General features: G+C 36.4%; 1 protein-coding gene across 10 annotated transcripts in view; it reads left to right on the top strand.

Annotated features, from left to right (window-relative positions):
• CEP170 (centrosomal protein 170kDa) overlaps positions 1-22,554 on the top strand; it is an 86,219-nt gene that overhangs the window by 15,575 nt on the left and 48,090 nt on the right. For all 10 annotated transcript variants that reach the window (XM_012731006.1, XM_012731010.1, XM_004691048.2 and 7 more), the window contains exons 4-8: positions 1,890-1,968; positions 9,129-9,187; positions 9,272-9,434; positions 10,244-10,378; positions 18,925-19,398. In XM_012731006.1, coding sequence (XP_012586460.1) covers positions 1,890-1,968; positions 9,129-9,187; positions 9,272-9,434; positions 10,244-10,378; positions 18,925-19,398 — 910 coding nt within the window. The remainder of the gene's footprint in view (positions 1-1,889; positions 1,969-9,128; positions 9,188-9,271; positions 9,435-10,243; positions 10,379-18,924; positions 19,399-22,554) is intronic.

The raw sequence follows: 22,554 nt of genomic DNA on the forward strand, positions 1-22,554 counted from the left end.
ACAAGCCTAGACAGTTCCATTATGACTACAATGTGTTTGTAGGTACCTTTACATTATTATCTTGGTAAAAAAAAATTGAGAATTTTATCAGTTTTTTGGACCTTCAAAGCACTGATCAAATAGGAAAATTATTTATTCTTAGTTAAAAAAAACTCAGATCAATAATTAACTTGTTTCCCTAGACTGACGTTTATTGTAATTTAATTATACTCAATTTTATGAAATTTAATAACTCCGAGGAAGCAACATCTGCATTTCAAACTTGAAATCAGAACCTGAATTTGCATCTAAATGTATAATTTACCTGCAGCAATATAACCTGGAACAAATCACTTAACCTCGCTGAAATTCTGTTTTCTCTTATATATTCATACTAATTTCCAGAGTTCTGTTGTAATATAAGAAGTTGAACTTAATAAATGTGAAGAATTGATACAAAATTTAGTTGATCAGTGTCAGTTTTAGAATAATGAAATTATAACTCCTGCTCTTCGGTGTTGTCCTGAGCATTCAGTATGACAGCAGGACATGTGAGGACGGATCTGCTGTTGCTCAGTCTATTGTTGAAAAATGTGTGATTCTTACTGAATAATTATTTGAACATAAAGGATCATTTTTGTTTTATCCCTGGAAATACACTCTTCTGCCATCAATTACTGCATTAAAGAAAATTCATTTAGGATTAACTTCATCCGAAATATATTGCCTGATATGTTGCTTACTTGAATTACCAGTTTTATCATTGTTACAGCCTAAAGTACAGCTGCCTTTTTGTATTCCTGTATTAATTATGCAGTATCTTCTTGTCAGATTTCTTCTCTTTGCCTTTACACATATTACGTGAAAAATTCTAAGTTCTTAAATGTGCTCCTTGATAACTGAAAAGAAAAAGAAGCATAATTTCTCCTGTCGCCAGATGTCTTTTATATCTTTTTGGAAATACGGTGCAGTCAGTGTTCTGGACAAAGCAGTAAGATAACTGAAGGTTGATGCCCGTGTGATGGGTGCGAGCTCGCGGCATCCTTCCAGTTTGTGCTTGTTCCACTTCACAGCTGCCACCGTGCAAGGCTGTTGCACACTTGGGTTGTAAGTCCCCTATAAAAAGTGCAAAATTGTAAAATATTAATATAGAAATTGATTTATTGAACTAGTACTATTGTGGATATGTAGGTTGAATTTAAAATCTATTATTAAAACTAACCTTGCTTCTTTCTGCCTTCTAATAGGCCTTGCTAGAAAAGTTAGTAGTATGTGCATAACTGCTGTTGTGACTTGCAGTATATTTCTGTTAGATAGTGCTATTCTAGGTAATTCCTTTCTCATTACTTTGTCCAACATCAGTAGAAATATTGATGAGCAAAGGTGAATTTCAGGGTGATGAAATGGCAGAATATTTAAAGATACAGGAAAAATAAATAATTCATAATATATCTTAGATGCACAGAAAGGCACAAAGAGTTCATATGGTAGTTATAAAACAGAATGAGATTCATACATGGTTTAAGTAATTTTTCATTTCATTTTTGGAAGAATTTAAGAATAAAAGTAATGAAATAGCAATCCTCACAAAAACTTGAAACTGTTCCAAAACGCTAAAATTGAGTCTAATGGATCTTCATGATGTATTGAGAGTTAAATGTCCTTTAAAATTTGCCAATTTTGGTTAGAGCTTTTTTTGGCTCCACTTTTAGGTGCCTAAATTTGTTTTGGTGATTGTTGTATATACCTGGGAGTACTGATAGAGGGCTCAGAATGTATTTATCAGCCTGTAAGCTGCATGCCCCATGGACCACTGTAAAGTATGACCTCTTCAGTGTCCTGTGTATTAGCGTGTCTGAAGTTTAATAATTCATACTCCATATATAACCTGTGTCTTTTTTTTCTTGTAGACTTTTGTGAATGATGTAAGGATTCCAGAACAGACTTACATAACTTTGAAACTGGAAGATAAGCTGAGATTTGGATATGATATCCTTATATGATTTTGTGCATAAATTAAATTCATTCAAATACCTTTACTCTGGTGTAAATTTACATTTCTTGGAAGAGAACAGTTCACAATATAGACATGTTAGTAGGCTCTGTCTTCCCACACTAAACTGCATGTCTAGAAGTAACATTTACCGACTTTAGTTACTGGTCCGAAAAATAATACTAGAGAGGTGATGTACTCGAGTTTTCGCCCCTCTCTTTACATACTTTCAGCAGAGATCTCCCTTCAGTGCTACTGCATATGTAATTTGGATATTAAAGAGTGTGACTAGGCAGAGGGTGGGGAGTGTTTGATATTGGCCCAAACTCAAGGGTATTTTTGGCGGGGGAGAGCTTGGGGGGCGGATGATAATGGCCGAAGCTTACTAGAGGAGCGCAAGGGTTTAGCCCTGTCTTTCCTTCCACCCCAACTTTTGCTCCATTCTGGGCTTCCATCTCTGTTGCCTGTTTTAACTCCCGCTTTTGGTGTCTCTTCTCTGTGATGCATACTTCTGTTAAAGTACATTCTGCATTTAGTGCGTATTTACAAGTCACTGTGTTTGAGAGCAGGACTCTAATAATGGTCGAGGGGCAGCTGTCCCCTGCCCATCTGTGCCCAGGCAGGTGCTGCTTTCCACCCGCTCTCTCCCTCTGCGGGCAGCAGCCTCCTGCCTGCCCGTGACTTGTAGCTGCCCGGACTTCTCTGCACTGACCTCCTCAGGGGAGGCTGCTCTCCTAGGGCCGCCCACCGACAGCCGTGCCGGCTTCTCTCAGCAAGCATGCCCCTTCTGGGGCATCTGTCCCGGCCCACTTGTGCCTATGCAAGTGTCCACTACTCCTGTCCTTTTCTCTAATAAACCTGCTCTTTAAATATATTTTTAAAAAGAATTGTACAGGGACATGGGGCATGACTGATAGTATTTTAGTAACGAGAAGGGACAGATTGTTTTGAAGAAGAGTAAATGTACTTCTGTTTATATGTGACAGAAAGCGGCGTCCAAAGCACGGTACGCTATGTAAGAGGTGAAGTAGCTGACCCTATAGATATCTGGAGAAATTGCTTTTCAGGTAGATTTTTGAACTGGGAACATGTTTAACATGTTTGAGGAATACTATTAAAAATACTATTAAAGGGCCCTGCCTGGTGGTGCAGCGGGTTAGAGCACAGCACTGAGAAGCTTAAGCCGCTTCCGCATGAGTTCGATCCCCGCCTGCCCCGGAGGTGACCACAGGGCGCGGCAGGCCTCTCCTGGCCCGCCCGCTGCTCCCCTCAGCAGTGGACTTCCTCAATCTGCCTGTTCTGCTCCTCACTCTGTCTCCTCACCCTCCGCATCTCTGACCTGTACCCCAGTTCTGTATGAATGAAATAATAAATCTGTAAAAAAAAATACTCTTAAAAAAGTCACTGTGACTGGAGCTAGTGAATAGGAGGATACTGGCAGCAGGGATACACGAGGGGACCTAAATGCATCAGTCCTAAAAGGCCATTGTAGGGATTCACTTTTTCTAAGTGAATGGGGTGTCGTTAGAAGTTTTGATGGGAAGAAGGGCGTGGTGATGGCGTGTTTAAAAAGACCTCTGGCTGCTCTTCAGACACAGGGTAGACCGAGTGGGGTTGGAAAGAGCAGTAGAGCATCCCAAGTCTTTGACATGGAGGGGTGTGTCTGTGAAAAGCAGTGGAGATGGCTTTGAAATGAACCAATACAATCTCAGTTGAGTTGGGTATAAAGTAAGTAAGAGGAGAGTCATGGTGAATCCAAGATTTTGCAACTGATTTAAACAACTGGAGAAACAAAGTCAACATTAACTGACAGAAAATTCTGTGGGTTAGCAGGTTTTGTAAAAAAAAAATGAAAACAACCTCAAAAAAAAAGCTTTTGCCTTAATTGAATTTTCTTTATTGTCATTCCTCTTTGTACTTGATTTTTGCTGTCTTGAAAATTCATTTCTTGTAGGTGAAAACTGAGGTCCTTCATTTGAGGCCTTTTGTTTCTAATATTAGCATTTAGTGCTAAAAAATTTCCCCTAGGTACTACTTTAATATCCAGATTACTTTGTGATTTTTGAGTCATATGTTATTTATGTTTGTTATTTAGTTTCCAAAATACTTAAGACATTTTTCCCCAGAGATTTTCTATTACTGATTTCTAATTTAATTGCATTGTGATCAGAGGACATACATTGTGTATCTAAAATTTTAAATTTATTGATAACTTTATGTGGCCCAGAATCTGTCTGGTGTTTTTTAGTAAATATTCCATGTGCATTTGAAGAGAATGTGCTTTCTGTTGTTTAGGTGTGGAATATTCTGTCAATGTCAGTTAGGCCAAGTTGGTTTGTGGTGTGATTTGCATTGTTTGTATTTTACTGATTTGCTGTCTATTTGTTCTGTCATTAAAGATTTTGCTTCACTGTATTCTTGTTTGTTTATTTTAAAGAATTGTTTGTGTAAGATTTTTATTTTATTTTTGTATAGAATAACTGAGATGTAAACCAGAGGTGTGGAGGGGTGGGAGGTGGTTGGGTAAAAGAATTCCCCAGAGACAGTGGAGAGCAGAACAGGTGGATTGACTGAAATCCATTGCTAGAGGGAACAGTGGATGAGACAGGCAGAAGTGAGGTCTGTGCCCTGTGGGTCAGATCCCGACCTGGGGATTGAACTCAGGCCTGAAGGGTGACAGTGCTGAGACTTATTAACCCCTGCACCACCAGGGAGGCTCCTCCACGGTGCTCTTACTTGTCTCCCATTATCCCTATTTGTAAACAGTTCAACTATGATATGCCATGTTGTAGTTTTGCACATATATCTTATGCTTGAGTTTGTTGAGGTTTTAGAATCTGTATATCTAGTTTTAATCAAATTTAAAAATATATAGTATTTATTTCTGCAATTATGTTTTCTGCCTTCAGTACATTTCCTTTAAGTGCAAATTAATTGAAGTCAACTCTCAGCTTACTGAGAAGGTAAATTATCTCTTCTCTGTTTCAGTTTTGATTGTTCTGCTAGGTTTTAAAGTTTACCAATCTTTTCTTTGGCAGTATCTAATCTGTTGTTAACCCATCTAGTATAGTTTTCATATGCAAAAGTTCAGTTTGGATTTTAAATTTTTGTTAATACCTTCTAAGTTTCTACTTACCTTTTTGAACAAATGGAATATGATTACAAAAATTCTTTTAATGCCTTGACTTGTAATGTCTGTTCATTCTGGGGCAGTTTCAATTATTGATTCTATACATGGTGATTTCATTGATACATTTCTTACCTTGAATTTTTTGAATTCCTTGAACTCCGTTGAGCTTTGTTCTGTAACAGGTTACTTGGGAAGTTTTCATGCTTTTAAGATTTGTTTAGCTTAAATTAGCTGGGGCTAACGGTGTCTCACTCCTGAGGTAAGGCTTTTCTGTGTATTCCACTGTTAAGGCTCAGCAAACCCAAAGACAAGTTTGTCTCTTAGCCTGAGTTTTGTTGAACACTGCCAAACCCAGTCATTTACATATTGCTGTGGCACTTCTGTGCTACTACCGTAAAATTGAATTGTAACAGAAGTCATATCAACTGAAAAGTCCTAAAATGTTTACTATCTGGCTCGTTACGGGGAAAAGATTTGCTGATCTCTGCTTTATCCAAATGGCTCATGATTCATTTTTCCATCTTTGCTGTTAGGAATAAGTATTATTCCTATCCCAGGCTGAGCCCCGGGAGCCTTTCATGCTCTCAGATGGCTCTCGCCCTAACCCCTGGTAGTCATTTTCTCACCTGCATGTGCATCTCAGTACTCAGCTGAATGTTGATCTTACTGAGGAAGCTACTCATGATCCCTGGGATGATCTTTCTGTGCAGGTGTCTTCAATACTCGATCCTAGAGAGAGTGCCTGTCGCCTGGCTTACCTCTTTTTGTAGGGGGATGTGAATTGGCAGTGGAATGAATTGGAACAGTGATTGGACTCTGATGTATCTCTTCACTCAGGAATCACTGTTTTTTGTTGCCTCATGTTGATAGTCATGAGATGCATTGTTTACTTATTTTATGCATTTTTGGATTGTTTGAATTGGGAGAATAAATGTAGTTCTTTTTACTCCATCATAACCAAAAACAAATGTCTGAAAATTTCATTTTGGATGTTCGGGACATACAAGTTGAATCTGGGGTACAGGTATAGACACAAAAACTTGGAAATTTTCATTGTATATTTAAAACCTTGTGATAACTAAGAGAGTGCATATAGATTTGTGAAGCCCAAGAACTGAAACTTGCCACTTTCAATATAAAAAGACAGGAAAGGTAAGTAACCAGTGAAAAGGAATTACTAATCAGCTAGGAGAAAAATACAGTATGATTTTCATGTGTAGTAGAAAATCATTTAAACATTACTTAATTGTCTTTAATCTTAAATTCCCCCTCCTTACTGTTCCCCTTTATGTGAGACATTATAAATACTCAACCTTAATTTTAAAAAATGGGTTTATTTCTTTCCTCACAGAATTTGTCTGTTTCTGCCAAATTGACTCACAAAATAATTGGGTTAATCATATTAGGAACAAGCTAGACATCATTGTCATAGCTTGAAAGGTCATTACTTATCAGTACATGGAACACTATATATACCATTGTTTGCTTGGCTGCACAAATAATGAATGCTAAAATGGTTAAGAAGTATAAACATAATTAAAAAATAAGGACTCTCAATTCAAATAATTTTTCCTAATTTATGTGTTGGATATCCACAACAAGCATACACACTTTTCCAGATTTCAAAAATAGAAGGTGTTTCTCAAATCTTGAAAGAACTAAGTTAAAAAATTGGAATGACCTCTTAAAGAATAAAGTGATGGAAGAAAAGTTAGAATTGTTGCTTAAAATTTATGTTCTAGCGTACAGTGAGAAGCTCGATAACGTACAAGTTGTATCCGCTTATCTGTCACTATTTAAATAATAATAGTTTAAAATAATATTGTGTATTTTGTAACATATTGACATCACCAGTAACTGTACCTCAATTTGTCATTTTCTTAATCAGCAAATGAGAAGCAAGTTGCCAAGGCTTGCCCCCAGAATGACAGTGGCAGCTTCGGTAGCAAAAGCCAGTGGTAGGACCGTGAGATCTCATGGTCGTGTCAGAGGCGCAGGTAAAGTCATGATCTAACCGATAGGCTTCTTGGAAGGTAAAGTGCTTAAACTTAAGAAGTGTAGCCTCTCGAGAGTGCTCCTTGATCTTAGAGGAATCTAAATCATGAGGATAGTCCACACTAGCCTTGGGGAATCGCCTTTGGAAACTCCAGGAATAAACTTGAAATAATAGAAGTACTTCATAGCAGCCTAAAAGTCATTTGTATTTGTTATTGAAAAATAGAAATGGAGACCTCCCTGGTGGTGTGACAAGTTAAAGCGCAGCACTAGGAAGCTAGCTGCAGCCACTTGAGCCGTGAGTTCTATTCCCGACCAGGGGCGTGATCCACATGGCAGACCTCTCCTGACCCGCCCACTGCTCCCCTCAGCAGTGGACTTCGTCACACTGCCTGTTCTCCCCATTCTCTCTAGTGAATCCTGTCACCACCCCTGTACCTCTGTCCTGTTCTGTATGGATAACAATAAATCTTTAAAAAAAATAGAAATGGTTCTTAAGTTTTAAAGATGTGTTTTCCTTGGAAGATGTGGAAATATTATACATTTTAGCTGCTAATGAGTTTATTGGGGGTAAAACAATGTTACTCTAGACTTTTTAATTGCATACATACAGTTTTAAAATATACATCAGTATTTCCACATATGCCAGCAAACATCTATGAGCAAATATGTGTGAACATATGTACTAATGAAAAAAGAAATTTTTAGTATTTCAAAGCCATGGAAAGTAATGTTAAGGTAAGGAAGCTTTAGGGAGCGGGGGCGATTCACTTGACTGGGTGGTTGTCTCGGATTCTGCCGAGTTTTCTATTCTCTGGAACTTAGGTTAATGAAAGTAAACTGAGTTCTGAAATCAAGCTGGGTAATTTCACAAAACTTCTTCTAATTCTAAAATAATTATGAGTTTTTATTTTAACGAACAGACATACACATTGCTCATTAGCAAGTCTACTTTATCCACAGAAAGTCCTTGCTTATCCCAAGCTGTTGTGGTAATTACAGCTTTCCCCTTTCAGAGTCATGGGTGTTTTGTAATAGTAAAGAAGATTAAACTTTAGTACATGGTTGTAAAAGTTCTTTCATTCCAGGGGTTAGTAATGGTGGGAAATGTGACCTCTGCTGTTTAGTGAAAGATCTTTTCATATACAGAGACATTGTTCTTTTAGGACCGATAATGAAAGCATTCATTATATCCAGTGCTCGGTTCAATTCTGCATAGATCAGTTGTTTGATAATGCAATATGACCCTGATTGCAATTCCAGGCAGAAGAGAGTTGTTGATGTAATGCCTGATTCTCGCATTTCTTTGGTACTTTTCAAAACGGACTTGATCTTTGTCAGTGCTTATGACGTCAGACTATTCAAATTCTTTTAGGATTTACTGTAGAGTAACCAAGAGATACTTCCTTTTACAGTTTTGTGACTAGTTGTCAGTATATTTTGATCCAGGGCTGCTTCTGGTAGTTAATAAAAATATCCTTTGTATTTTAATGAATTACCCAATTACTTACTTCTTGGAGGTCACTATTATTGATGCTTAAATGATAGCTAGATTTTAATGTTTAAAATGTATTTAAATATTTTAAAACATTTTTTAAAAATTGACATTTAGGCCCTCCCTGGTGGCGCAGCGGGTTAAAAGCACAGCACTGAGAATCTAAAGCCGCTTTCTCATGAGTTCGATTCCTGCCTGCCCCAGAGGTGACCACATGGCGTGGCAGACCTCTCCTGACCAGCCCGCTGCTCCCCTCAGCAGTGTATTTCGTTGATCTGCCTGTTCTGCACTCCACTCTGTCTCTGGTGAATTCTCTCACCCTCCATATCTCTGGCCTGTATCCCAGCTGTGTATGCACAAATAAAATCTTTAAAAAAAAAAAATAAAAAAAAAATTGACATTTAGAAACTTACTTTAACAACTGTTAAGGGGAATATACTACCTGTTGAAAACGTGACAGTTTCTAAATTATCTTTGACCATTTTAAGTTTGATTATCAGAATTTGCAAGTTATATTTTTCCTTAGCTCTATTTACATACAAATCTTTTCACTGTAGTTCGAGGGGAAATGAGAGTCCCTGAAGAAGCTCTAAAGGTAAAAAGGTTTCAGTTATTTCTTTGATAAACCTAAGATCTACTGGACTTGATTTTGCTTACATTTTTTAAAAATGTTTTATAGCATGAGAAGTTTACCATTCAACTGCAGTTGTCCCAGAAATCTTCAGAATCAGAACTAGCAAAAGCTGCCTGTGCCAAAAGCACAGATCCAAAGACAGTGGAAGCTGCGGCGGAAGCGCCACACAAAGCCGCGGAAGCCGTGAAGGCTGAGGAGAAAAGTTCCGGTGAGTCAATCTCTGAAAGTGCCGTCTGTTGTTGGGTTGTGAGGAAGCTGAAAAATCTTGTCCCTGGCCCTATAAAAGGACATAATCATGACGGTTTCGGAGTGGGCTATGATGTAGCCAGAAAGTGTTGTAAAACACACAATTTTCTATGGCACTTGTATGTAGTTACATTGAATGTTTAAATATTTAAGAAAGGTAAATGTAATTTACCTTACAATATTTTTCTTCACCTTTGCTTTTTCATCTGAATCATCCCAAATGAATTACAAAGAAATATTTACGAATGCAACATCATAATTAAAAATATTTTTACCATGTTTTAAGCACCGTGAATATGCTTCACACAGATAATCCCACTCCTGCCAAAAGCAACTTTTAACTTGCTAGACATCCCCAAATTTGCTCAAATACGTCTGTTAATCCTGTAAACAACCAATTTGCATTATACACTGTGCCTGCCCCTTGGCATTAAAGGGATTAAGATTACTCCTCCTAAGATTTACTTCAATTTTGTCTTTATATTCAAGATGTAAGAGTCATTTCTATGTACAAAGAACTGATTCCATTTTAACTAAAAAAGCAGTTTGCATTACTTAGATACTAACCAAGGCAGAATTTCATTTATTTAGTCAAGTCCAACAGTGAATGTGCTCTTAATAGCAATGCTGTATTATTAATCTTAGAATACTTGTTATTCATCCGGAATATGCTTTGTTTTTCATTTAATAAATCACCAGGTGATTCTAGCAGTCTGCAAAAGTGTATTGTTTTGTTTCAGATGCTTTAGACAGATTTTTCCCTCTTTCCAGATGTTTCTGCAGTGCCCCGCGGTACTCCTTTATATGGGCAGCCCTCATGGTGGGGGGACGATGAAGTTGATGAGCAGCGAGCTTTCAAGTCAAATGGGAAACAGGAAGGAAAGAATCATGAAACTGGAACAACAGGTAAAATGCCTTAGACAACGATACTAAGTAGATATTAAGGGAAGAATTTATATTTATACAAAATTCCACTAGGAGATATTTCTGCTACTCTTTAATTTGGTAAAAGCAAATGGTTGATGAATGTTTCAGTGACATCATTTTAATTTATTTTTGGGTCTTCTCACATAAATTATTAATCACAATCATTGTAAATAAGTTACCTAAAATGTTTTTTCCCCACTTATGAGGTTATTAAAACTTGGAAATTAACAGTAGAATTGGGCTTTTAACTATTTAGAAATATCATTGAAAATATATTAATTAGCCCAAATTAGTAGGCCGAAGAAGTTATTTTTTTCATTAATTGACAATCTTATTTTTAAATGAAGTTTTTGCTGTGATCGTAAGTGTGATATAAAGTTCTAATTTCTTTCAATCCTCAATGGGGAGATGGTAGCAACAAGATTAGCTGAATTCAGCAGCCAGAATGAAGAAGTAAGCCCGGTCACTTTCTGCAATTAATAATCAAGGAACATACACTTTCATTGAAGTCTTTTCATAATAAACTAAACCATAAAAAAAAATATCAGGAAATAAATGGCGATATCAACTCTTTGCCACTTAAAGATTTGGCAAAGACACCAGCACTGGAGGAGAAAGCAGCCTTTTCCCTGACATGGCAAATAAAGGGTCCAGCCGTGCGATGAAGTGCAGAACCGCGGAGCAGTGTGGACGCCTAAGGCCGGCTGAGTCAGGGTAGATTCCATCAGAAATCTCGATTTTCCTCCTGTGATTTTAGCTCTCCAAGATAAGTGACACAGTTTTCCTAGTGGAGAATAAGAACACTGGTTCTTTAGATACACACTAACTTTACCAGGAGGCAAGTTCAAGGAAGCTGACTTTGCCAGCAAGATCTTACGGTAGCCCAAACTGAAGTGTGTCAGCTTTACAAATAAGTTCTCATCAAGACTTCTTTATTTCTGCCACCAAATAGTTCTCTTCGTGGGCAAGCTCAGGAGCTGCGTAGTAGTATACCTTCAGGTGTAAATAATAGGAGTGCTACCTGAGGCGTTAGAAGGAAGCAAGCAGGAAAGCTTGAATGACTTCGTCAGAGTTGGCGAACACAGCATCTCTGCATTACCATCAGCTAGCTACTTTCTTCTCCATCTGTCAGCCCTTCTAGTCACAGTGGTGGCTGTGTAAGGGGGAAGCTTCCCCTCATTCTTATCGGCTGCCTACCAACAAAAATAAGGGGTACACGTTATAGAAAATAGTAAAGGTTACTTCTAGCTTCAGAAGTTGAAAGTAAAACTACCAGAAGTTCGGAACTCATCTCTCATCTCCTTGTCTCCCAAGTGCAGGAGTAGGTCGCTTGCTGGTTTCTGAACCAGTCCTTTGCAAGGTTATGGTATCATCCACAAACAGCCTTGCCCACTCTGAAACAGCGTGAGCTTAGTTTCCCCTGTGGTACACAAGGGCAGAGAATAGATGGAATGTTGTAATGTTTTGGAGGGAGGAACAGAAAGTGGGCATTGTAAAAGTTAACAGTGTCTTTCTTTACCTCGCTGTCTACTATATTAGCTGCCGCTTTGTCCTTTTTTCCCTCACTGAGTCACACTTGAACTCCCTACTCTAGTTTCACCCTCCCTACCATCATTTGCATAATAAATGTCTTTATTTCTTTTTTTGCAAGAAATTATAGTAACTGTCTTTTGTCTGCCAGCTAGATTTTAAATCTTATATGTCCAGGTTCTTAATAATTTTGTCTACTTTCTTTAGAGAGCCGTATGTTCTAACAGTTGTTTCTAGACTCTTTCCATACATTCCCACATAAGCTACACTAATTCCTGCCTGCTTTTCTCTCACAGATACATATTCATGTATACACACACATACATGCAGGTAATGTGAAATTGAAAATGATGTATCTTTATCATGTATAGCTAACATGTATCACTATTTGACTTAAGTATGCCTTCTCATCTTAATGTCTAAGTTCCTTAATTCAAGGATTACATAGTACTATTGTGCTCTAGAGCCACCTTAGAGAGAGGGAGAGGGAAAAAATGTGCTAGTTAGGCAGTCAGTTTAAAAGAAAACACAACAGAGGGCCCTCCCTGGTGGCGCAGTGGGTAAATAGCACTAAAAAGCTAAAGCCACTTCAGCATGAGTTCGATCCCCACCCCAGAGGTGACCCACATGGTCCCGCAGACCTCTCCTGACCTGCCTGCTGCTCCCCTCAGCAGTGTAACCTGGTCAGTCAGCCTGTTCTGCTCCCCGCTCTGTCTCTGGGGAATCCTCTCACCACCCCTGTACCTCTGGCCTGTACCCTAGTTCTGTATGCATCAATAAATAAATCTTTAATAAATAAATAAATTTATTTATTTATTTAAAAAAATACAACAGAATGTAATGATTGGCCAAATTCTGAAAGTAATTATCTTAGTGTTTGTTATGTCTTGCCACTAGAAATCTAGCCCTCTCCCCTACACATGAGACAATTATTTGAACATTTAAAACTGAAATACACAGAATATATATATATATATTTTATATACATATATATGTTCATACTACACACACATACACACACACTTTGCTGTATATTTTTTGATATTATATATGTGAGAATTCTAGAATATAATGGAAGTATAAATGCAGTTGATACCCTGGAGACAGAACCATGATTTGTTAGTAAGAGCTAACACTTTGTGGTGCTTACTCTATTTAGACACTCTTGTAAGCTCTGAATATGTTTAATTTTTCCATCACCACATCAGTAACTAAAAGTAGTTATCAATTTCCCTATTTTTTCAATAAGAAAATGGAGATTTGGTGATGTGAATTCACTAACCAAAGTCACCCAAATAGCAAACATTGCAGATAGAGTTTGAACCCAGGTAGCTTGACCCCAGAGTCCATGCTCTTAACCACGTGTACTCTTAACCAACAGTGACTGCACTCACATGTTAGCAGTCAGTCCTAGGGGTATGTTTCGCAAATTGAAAAGGCTTAATCAACAACAGATTGGCATTTTAAAAATTGATCCCTTATATCTTAGCATAATAAAACAAATTTCAAACTGTGAAACACCTAGCAGTAATTTCATCAGTGCATATGAAACTAAGTTCTTAAATGATTATAGTCTTTTGTGGCTTGTCTCATTGAGGACAGTTTCTACTCGATGACTAAAAGCTGCCTCATTATCTTGGGATTATTTCTAGGTAAGAAGAAATTAAGTGATTTAAGTCTTCTTCTGTTAAATAGCTTAAAACTACCCTGTCAGATTAAACAGATTGATGCCTTTATGAGAAGTCTCTTTCACTTTCTTGTATTAGTGCAAACATTTTCAGATTTATCTTTTGCAGTTTTTCAAAATATAGGATGAGGGGAAAAGTGTACTACTGACCTGCAGTAATTTATGAAGCCAGCAGAGACTGTAGAAGCATATTTGAAAAAGTATAGTAAATGTTATTTCATGTGATCATTTTGAAATTAGGTGCATTTTAAAAATAGTTTCAAATTATGATTCGTTTATGCTCTGTGCATATCTATTCTGTAAAAACACAAAAAGTGATTTGCTGCTTGGTTACCCATTTATAGAATCTAAAATCTTGTACTAATTATGGGGTTTAAACATTTCAGAAATGACAGTAGATTGTCTACTACCTAATTATTCGATTATGTTCTTCTCTATTGGTGCACGTTTACAGAAACTCCTGTAGCGGGACCGTATAGCATAAAAAACGCCGGGAAGCTGAATTTAAAATAGAGTAGTGACATTCTGAAATTGTATGAATATTCTGAATCCTGTTGAGAAGAAAAATCTGTCCTTATTTTAGCTAAAGGAGTGCTCTTGCTACTTGCTAGCTTATTGAAACATTTATTTAAGTCACAATGAAAGATTCTTAAGTGTTGCATACATTTGAAAATTTGTAACTATTAGGAATGGATTTGGAGTCTTTATTTTTTTAATGTAGTCAACACAAATTTAGAAACTTTGTAGCTCCTTTTTATAATGCAACTTTCTTTTTTTTAATCCTTTGCATGAAAGAACTAGGGTGTAGGCCACAGGTAGAGGGATGAGAGGATTCGCCAGAGACAGAGTTAAGAGCAGAACAGGCAGATCGGCGAAGTATACTGCTGAGGGGAGCAGCAGTGGGCGAGACAGGACAGGTCTGCTGTGCCAGTGGGTCACTCCCTGGCAGGGATGGAACTCAGGCCCTAGGGATGATAGCACTGACACTTAATCCCTAGGCATAACTACAGAACCAGCCGGTAGGGTTTGCAGTCATTTGAATGGCTCCATTAAATCTATTCTAAGTTCAAATTAAAATGCTAGGGACTCCTAGTTCCTGTCACAAATAAGTAACAAGCATTTGACTTAACCTTCCATCATAAGCAACAATAAAAGTCATAAACAAAAAGGCAAAGTATATACAGAAACTGTATTTGCACTTTGGAAAACAGAGCTCAGATCCTTGAGAAAAGAAATACATGAAATGAGTCCCCATATTTCTGTCTTGAGAGCATTTTTTTGCCAGGTAACAAAAACAAATAAAGAGCAGCAGCAGCATTAAATAGAAAATCCATAAAAGCCCCCCTACTCGATCATCACTAGCATTGGTTTTAAGGAACTGAAGCATCTTAGTGATATAAAATTTTAAGAAAATAAAACGTTGTCCTACTCAATGACTATAGACAATGATATTGCAATTAGTAGCACAGGTCCTGTATATCAAAACACCTTCTAAAAGAGCTCGATTTTATATTTATGAAATTCAAGTATGAGCTCAGACTTTAATATGAAAAAGTTAAGCTTTAGGCTCCCAGGGACACTACTCCTTTACTAACAAGAGGACTTTCCCGGTCTCTGCCATTTGGAGTACTGTGTTGGATGGATGTTTTAAGCGAATGAGCCTTCATAATTATACTCATTTCCATTCCAAATTAGTTTAATATTTCGCTTAATTTAGTACACAAGATTGAAAGTATCACTCTGGATTATGTAGTGATATGTTAAATATATCTCTGAATGGTCACACAATTATAAAATAACATAAGCATGTTATCAATTCTTCTGATTTAGGTATATGTCATTAATTCTAGCACAGGCAGTTATTAATTTTAAATATCTGATGATCGAAATAACTACACAATTTATTATAAATGAAATATTAGTGTATTTTTTAAGTTTAATAAAAATCGGTCTTGAACCGAATATTAAACCCATGAATTCTAGAATATGGTCTGTCACCATACTAGCAGAAAGCTGCTTTATTTTTCAATGTTAATTTAGAAAACACTACTAAATAATTGTCTACTAGGCCTTATTTCCAAATTAGACCTATACTTAATCTGTTTCTATCATCTTTAGAGAAATGAGTTCCTCTATGTAATGAATTTTGCAGGTGACTGAACTTTACTTCTACAACTCATAGTTATTCTTCAATGTTTAACCATCTCCTGAATTTAATTACCTTCACTGCTTTTTTAAGCAGAGAAGTCTGAATATATATTAAAGTTTTGCATTATGATATAAGCATCACTATGATTATGATATAATCATCATTATGAATAACCAGAGTTATTGAACTCTGGTACCTTATAATGAAGTACCAGAAGACTTTGAAGTATCTAAGACTATTTGCTCTCTATTCTGAGTGATCTTGGGTGACTGTATGTGTTTTCTCTTGATTTTTGTCTTATCTCTGCTACTTGACTTTTAGTACAATGTGTTTGACCTTTAATCCTCATTTCTACTCCTCTAGATGTGTAATCTTGTAGTAAGAGGTTCTTAGTAAGAGCTTCTCTGTTAGGAAAGCTCATGAATATTAGATTATAGGCACTGGCATACCTGAGGAGTTTTTGTAGTTAGGATTTTGGTTTTAGTTTCCCTAATTTGTAGCTGTGTTGGAGAGTTAGGGGGAGAAAAGAGGAATGTTTATTTGTGAGCCTACTTTGTGCAAGTCTTTGTTCTGGGTAACTTACATTTATCTCAATATTATCTCACTAAATCTTCACAACAGCTTCTGGATAAATATGATTCCTTCCCCCATTTTACAGTGAATTACTTCTGCATTTTAGAGTAAAATGAGGATTAAATATTGATAGAGACATAATTTATCTGATTTCAAATTTTATCTCCCTTCCTCCAGAACCAGTGGGCCTGGTTATAATCAACAGATTATAATATGCCTCCCTTTTCACTCTGTTGTGCTGTGTGACCTTGTACATAACCGATTTGTAGTTAAATTAACAGTTAACTTATTAAGTCACAGATTTCTATTGTTTGGAGTAAAGATAATTTGAGATAGGATGAAGGAAAACTTTAAAACAGTGCAATGCAGGTAACCTGCAGTTTTAAATAATGTGAAAACATGTTGAAAGTAATAGTAACTAAATTTCTCTTTTTCAAGGGAGATAAATTGGGTACATATTTCTTTGACTCATGAGTGACAATTGGGTGATAAAATGCTATACCCTGGGCCAGCTCTTCGTGTTTCTTGCTTCTTAATTCAGCCATCTCATTTTATTTGGGTATCCAGGGGGTAGATTCACACACACACACGTTGTAGTTCCATTATACCTTTTTCTCCAGAATTACTCTTACCTGAAGGATACTCAAAGAATAGATGAATGAATGTATTGTGGTGTGTCTAAATAAGTAAGTAGGTGAGTTAGTAGGAAGAAAGGAAGGTGGTGGGTAGGTAGACAGATAACACAGGTCTGTAGACCAGTTATATACTGTGTGAAATTGATCAAGTACATTACATTGTACTTGATACACAAATCAATGTATGTGAAATATTAACATTTATTAATGAGTTTCTTAATATATGGGGAATGGTTAATGCATTTTACTCTCAGGGAAATTTTAAGTGCTAGACCTCCAGAGTATTTTCCCATAGGATGTTTGTAGAGTCCATATTATAAAAAAAGAACAAGAACACTTTAATGAAGACATTGAAAATATGACATCCGGTTAAGAATCTGGTATAACCTATTCTTTCAAATAGCTTTAAAGTTATTGCTTTGATAATGCAGATTTTGTAGTATACTTAAAAAAATTCAGGTCTAAGAAAAACTTTGAAAGTAGGTTTTGAAAAGAATAGTTTTTAGGTTGAAAATTCTTTCCATTAGACATTCTCTTTACCTTCTATGTAGATTTTATTTTACTCTTTTTGGAAATGGGGCGTTATGTCTTCTATACCTTTAATTACAGAGATTTTGCTGTCACATCTTTATACCCTAATGGCAATCCGTTTAATGGTTGTGCAATACTCAGAGTACTGCCAAGAAATTACAGCACTTGGAAAGTCCCAGGAAGAGTTGATAAAAAATGTTTTCAGAAGACTAAATACTTAATTAGAAAATTAGAAAAAACCTAGTCTTCCTGTTTTGTGTTTCCTTGCTAATAAATTATTGACACGTGTTTTTTCTAATTACCTACTTAAAAATGGAAGATTTTCTTGAGTTTCAGGGAAATATTTTTTATTTGAACTCATTCTTTACCATCTTGAAAATAGATATGGCTCTTTGTGTCCTAAAATTTGGGCAAGTTTAATTTTTATTTTACTCCACCTGGGCAATAACAATGCCTATATAAAAGAAAGATTTCAGTTATCACTTTCATGTATTTCTTACTGATTTTGTGTACATAGTTATGGATAAATACACTTATTTTTATTCCTTTACATTTTTTTCTGAGGCAGCAGATAGTGAAAGTCTTCCAGGATTGCTTGTTTTTCCTGCCAGCTGCTATTGTTGTTGATCTTAGACTTATTCCAGAGAGTTTTGACACTTGTGCATCTTCTCTTGTATAGAAATGTACACGAATTTTCTTCTGGCGTGATTGGCTGGCTACTGAATTTTCTATTACTGCCTCATTTCTTTCACACTGCTGCTTGGATTGCAATGCTGCAAGCAAACCACATGTTTTATCTTTAATCATTCTTTTATTTATAAAATGTACCTCTCTTGCAAGATCACACCAATATTATTTATTTAGCCATTCTGAAAGTATTGTCTCTGAATATGATGGTGAAAAATGGTAAGTGGAATTGTTACTTCTAGAACTTGGCTACATACTGCCTTCATGTTTATTACTTCCTCATTTCAGCACATCTTCTCCTTTGGAGCACCACTGTGTTCATAGATATTTTCAGATATCTCTCCCTCCTGACTAGATAAGGAAATTCATGCGTTTTTCTTATCACTCTAGTTAGGGACAGTAAACATGCATCTTCATTTGACTTCAGTTCTTTTGCACTTTGATGATTTCTTGTCCAAGTCAGAAGAAATAGGTACCTAGGCATGCAAGGTCCATTGTTAACTGATTTGCTATCCTTCCTGTTGCTATTGCTTGTCTTGCCTTTCCTAATTGATAACTGATGATGTGTTTATGGCCAGAATTACTTCTTCTCTGTGGCATTCTCATTGATTTTCATCTAGACTGTGGTGATCTACCTTCCGATTCTCATGGAGTAATACAAATGGCCATTACTATACTCCCTCAGTGCGAGAAGCTCCCAAATATTTTGAATTTTTTCTTATTTTTTCATTAGGATGCAGCATAGATGCCAAGCAAGCTGAGGAACAGTCTGCAGCTACCAGCGAAGAAGTACTTTTTCCTTTCTGTAGAGAACCAAGTTATTTTGAAATCCCTACAAAAGAATTTCAGCAACCATCACAAATAGCAGAGAGCACTCTTCATGAAATCCCAACAAAAGACACACCAAGTTCACATCCAGCAGGCGCAGGGCATGCTTCATTTACCATCGAATTTGATGACAGTACCCCAGGGAAGGTGACTATCAGAGACCACGTGACAAAGTTCACCTCTGATCAGCGCCACAAGTCAAGGAAGGCCTCTGGGACGCAGGACCTGCCAGGGATCCAGACGGGAATGATGGCACCAGAAAGCAAAGTAGCTGACTGGCTGGCACAGAACAGCCCTCCCCAGGTGGTGTGGGAAAGAGCAGAAGAGGACTCCAAAAGTATTAAAAGCGATGTTCCAGTTTACTTGAAAAGGTTGAAAGGTAAAGTGAATTCATCATTCAGAACTTCCTATAGATGGTAAAGACAATTTATTCTTCAGCGTTCCCAGACTTAAATTACACAGTAGAAAAACCCCGCTTTTGCAAGGGTTAAACCTGATGTTAAAACTCAAAAGCAGGTCATGCCGTTTCCATCTTATTTAAAAAGTCTGCCTTCATCTTCTTGCCGAAACTGGATTGGTTTTGTGAATTTATACTAACGCCACTAGATGTCTTTTTTTCCTATGGAAATAAAAAGATTCTTCGAGTGCTCAAGTGAAATTCTCTAGAAGGCAATTTTCATTATTTTCGTGGCTTTAGGAAAAGATATTTTCAGTTCTCTTCACTGTGTGATACTTCCAGAAAAATAGCAATATCTGTCTTTTAAAAAATAATTTAAGCCATTTGATATGGTCCAGAAGTTTGACTTTGCTTCCGTTTTCAGTTGTTTTTAGCAGTTACTCAAAAAAAGTTTTTGGTTTGGAGATATTTACTGAGATCCAGCCAATCAAATTAAAACCTTTATCAATGTGAGGACTTTTCTGAAATAATCATAGTTGATTTTCATAAAAATCAATTTGTGAAGTAAACTGTCAAAACTCACTATTTATGAAATTATTACTAAAATGTTTATTGCTCCAAATTGCTGACCCTTTTTTTTTTCTGTTGGTTTGTTAGTTACACTTAACTTAGAATTTACTGAACAGATTTGTGTATTCTAAGTCTTATCGAGCAAGCTCTCTGTAAGGGAAACAGATGCATGGAGATCTGACCTTACTCTACAGAGTTTAATAAGCTGTTAAAATGCTTGTTGAGGTCAGAACCTCAACATAGATGATTATATGTTCCTGTCCAGCCCAGACACCTCACCTGGGATTTTAGTATGCGATTATTTAGTAATTTGAATAAACTGTGAGTAACTTCACTATCAATATAACTCTGACCCTGGCTGAACCCACTCCTATTTCTGATTTCCTTCTAAACCATTTCAGGATGGTGAGATAATATGATTACCTCATTTTTCACTGGGGCCTGTTATTATATTTATCTATAATCATAATATCTACTTTTGACATGTAATTATGATTTCTGCTAGGTAATCCTGAATACATAATTGAGACTTATCTATGTATTTCTAGATTAAAAACTCATAAATAAAAACTGCCCTTTTGTAAACTGAGTAGTTTTAGAATTGAATAAATAATACTGATCTCTTAGTGCAATATAAAAGGTAATGCAAACCTGAAAAATTTAGCAGTAACATGGTCTTTTTTAAACCTCATCATAAAAAAATTAGTTGAGATTCTCTTGAAAGCTATAATTTAAAAAAATGTCTTTATTAAACTCTGACTAACTTTTATAGTTACAACTACTTTCTATATTAACTATTAATTTTTGATTCATAATTTTAAGGCAGTTTCTGTTCTTGAACAAGGCAGTTAATGAGCTTGAATCTGTACAGCATTAATGCGCACATGAAGTTACAGCCACCATCATTAGATACAGATTGTCAAAAATTTAGGTCATCGAGATTATATGTATAGGTTCTAAATAAAAATAATTTTAGCACATAACAGTTTTGTGATAGTAGTAGACTGTTTAGGACAGTGGAAATGTGAACTTAGGCAAAACAAAACAAAACAAAAAATCTTTGCTCCTATGAGAGTAAAGTGCATGTGTTTTGGGACAGTGAAGAAAATAATGTTCACAAAGCCCATACACTTTTACCCTTTAGGAGAGCAGCAACTACTTTTATCTGTAGCTACTGACCTGGTACAGCTAACGCACCCTAAACACCACCACAAGCAGGTGACCTGCTTAGGCATGGCTTATGACCGACAAAACAGACAGGCTCAGTGGGAAGTGTCTCCTACTGAATTTCGTGTGTGAGTGAAAACAGAAACTGTAGTTCTGGTCAGAATTCTTACCCTGTGTAATATTGAGGAATACAAGAAGGGATAATAATTTCCATTTAAAAAAATGGCTAATTCTATAAAGGAAAGTTTTTTAACTTTAACTTAAAACGACTGAAAGGGCCCAGTGTCACTTCATTCCTAAACATTACGCACTGGCTAAAGATGATTGTATAGTGTGCGTTTGTGTAAGGGGGGTTATTTGGAGTTTAGTTATTTCCAACTCTTACAAACCGAATTTCTTTTCAGTCTATTCAATGTGAGAAACAAGTTACAAAGGCCTTTTTTTAAATGAGTTTTGTATTTGAACAAGTGGTTTTGTTTGGTTTTCAGTTCCTTTGTTATTCCTAGCCTGATGACAGGGGCGAGGGTCCATCAATTAAACACCTGTTTTTCTCTTTTCAGATTACACTTTGAATGTTACAAATTAGAAGATTTTCAAATTTATTCTTGGCATATGTGATGTTTACAGTAGTTACCACCTGTCCCTGCTGGGAGTTCTCCCTGAAGACCCCTCCTTTTGGTCTTATTCACGCCCTTTGCTTCCTTACCACCTCTCTAAAACATCACCCGTTTCTTATTTCACATTTCCACAACTAGTCCTTATGTGTGAAATCACTAAACCAAGTAAAAACTCAGCTTTTTCCCTTTGTTTCCTGTCATTCCCCATCTTTCCAGTTCCAATCATCAACTTACTTGATATCGCATTGTTCAGCAGATATTCATATTAAGATTTTTATCCCAGAGAAATGTAAAAATCAGATTTAGTCCTGCAAGCTTTGAAATGCTTTGAAATAGTAACTGGAATTATTTAGTTCCTTCCAAAGAAGTTCTCTTTTAAGCCCATATTTGTGATGTAACATAAAACATGTATCGGATAACTCACCTATGAATAACTTCATGTTGGAATATTAATAATTATCATTTGATTATTTCTTCTAATTATTATTTAGGTAGTGAGAATTCTAAGTCAGTGAAAAAAGTCAAAGAATTTTCCATTAGGTTTCACATTTAATCCTTAATAGAACAATGGAGGATAACAAAAAATCTGGTAGGGAGCCAATATTTTGAAATTCAGATAGTCTAACTTGACGAACCGTGGCTTATGGATGGGACCGACTTCTGTCTGACTGCATTCAGCTCCGTCCCTAAGCCCACTGTGTGCTTAGATCTATAGGGTTTTTTAGACTGCCTTTCCATGCTGGGCCTTTTAGTAAGATTTAACTCTAAGGCCATCAGAGTGTCG

The sequence above is a fragment of the Condylura cristata genome, unplaced genomic scaffold (assembly GCF_000260355.1).
Source record: "Condylura cristata isolate star-nosed mole 26May11 unplaced genomic scaffold, ConCri1.0 scaffold00029, whole genome shotgun sequence".
Lineage (NCBI taxonomy): Eukaryota > Metazoa > Chordata > Mammalia > Eulipotyphla > Talpidae > Condylura > Condylura cristata.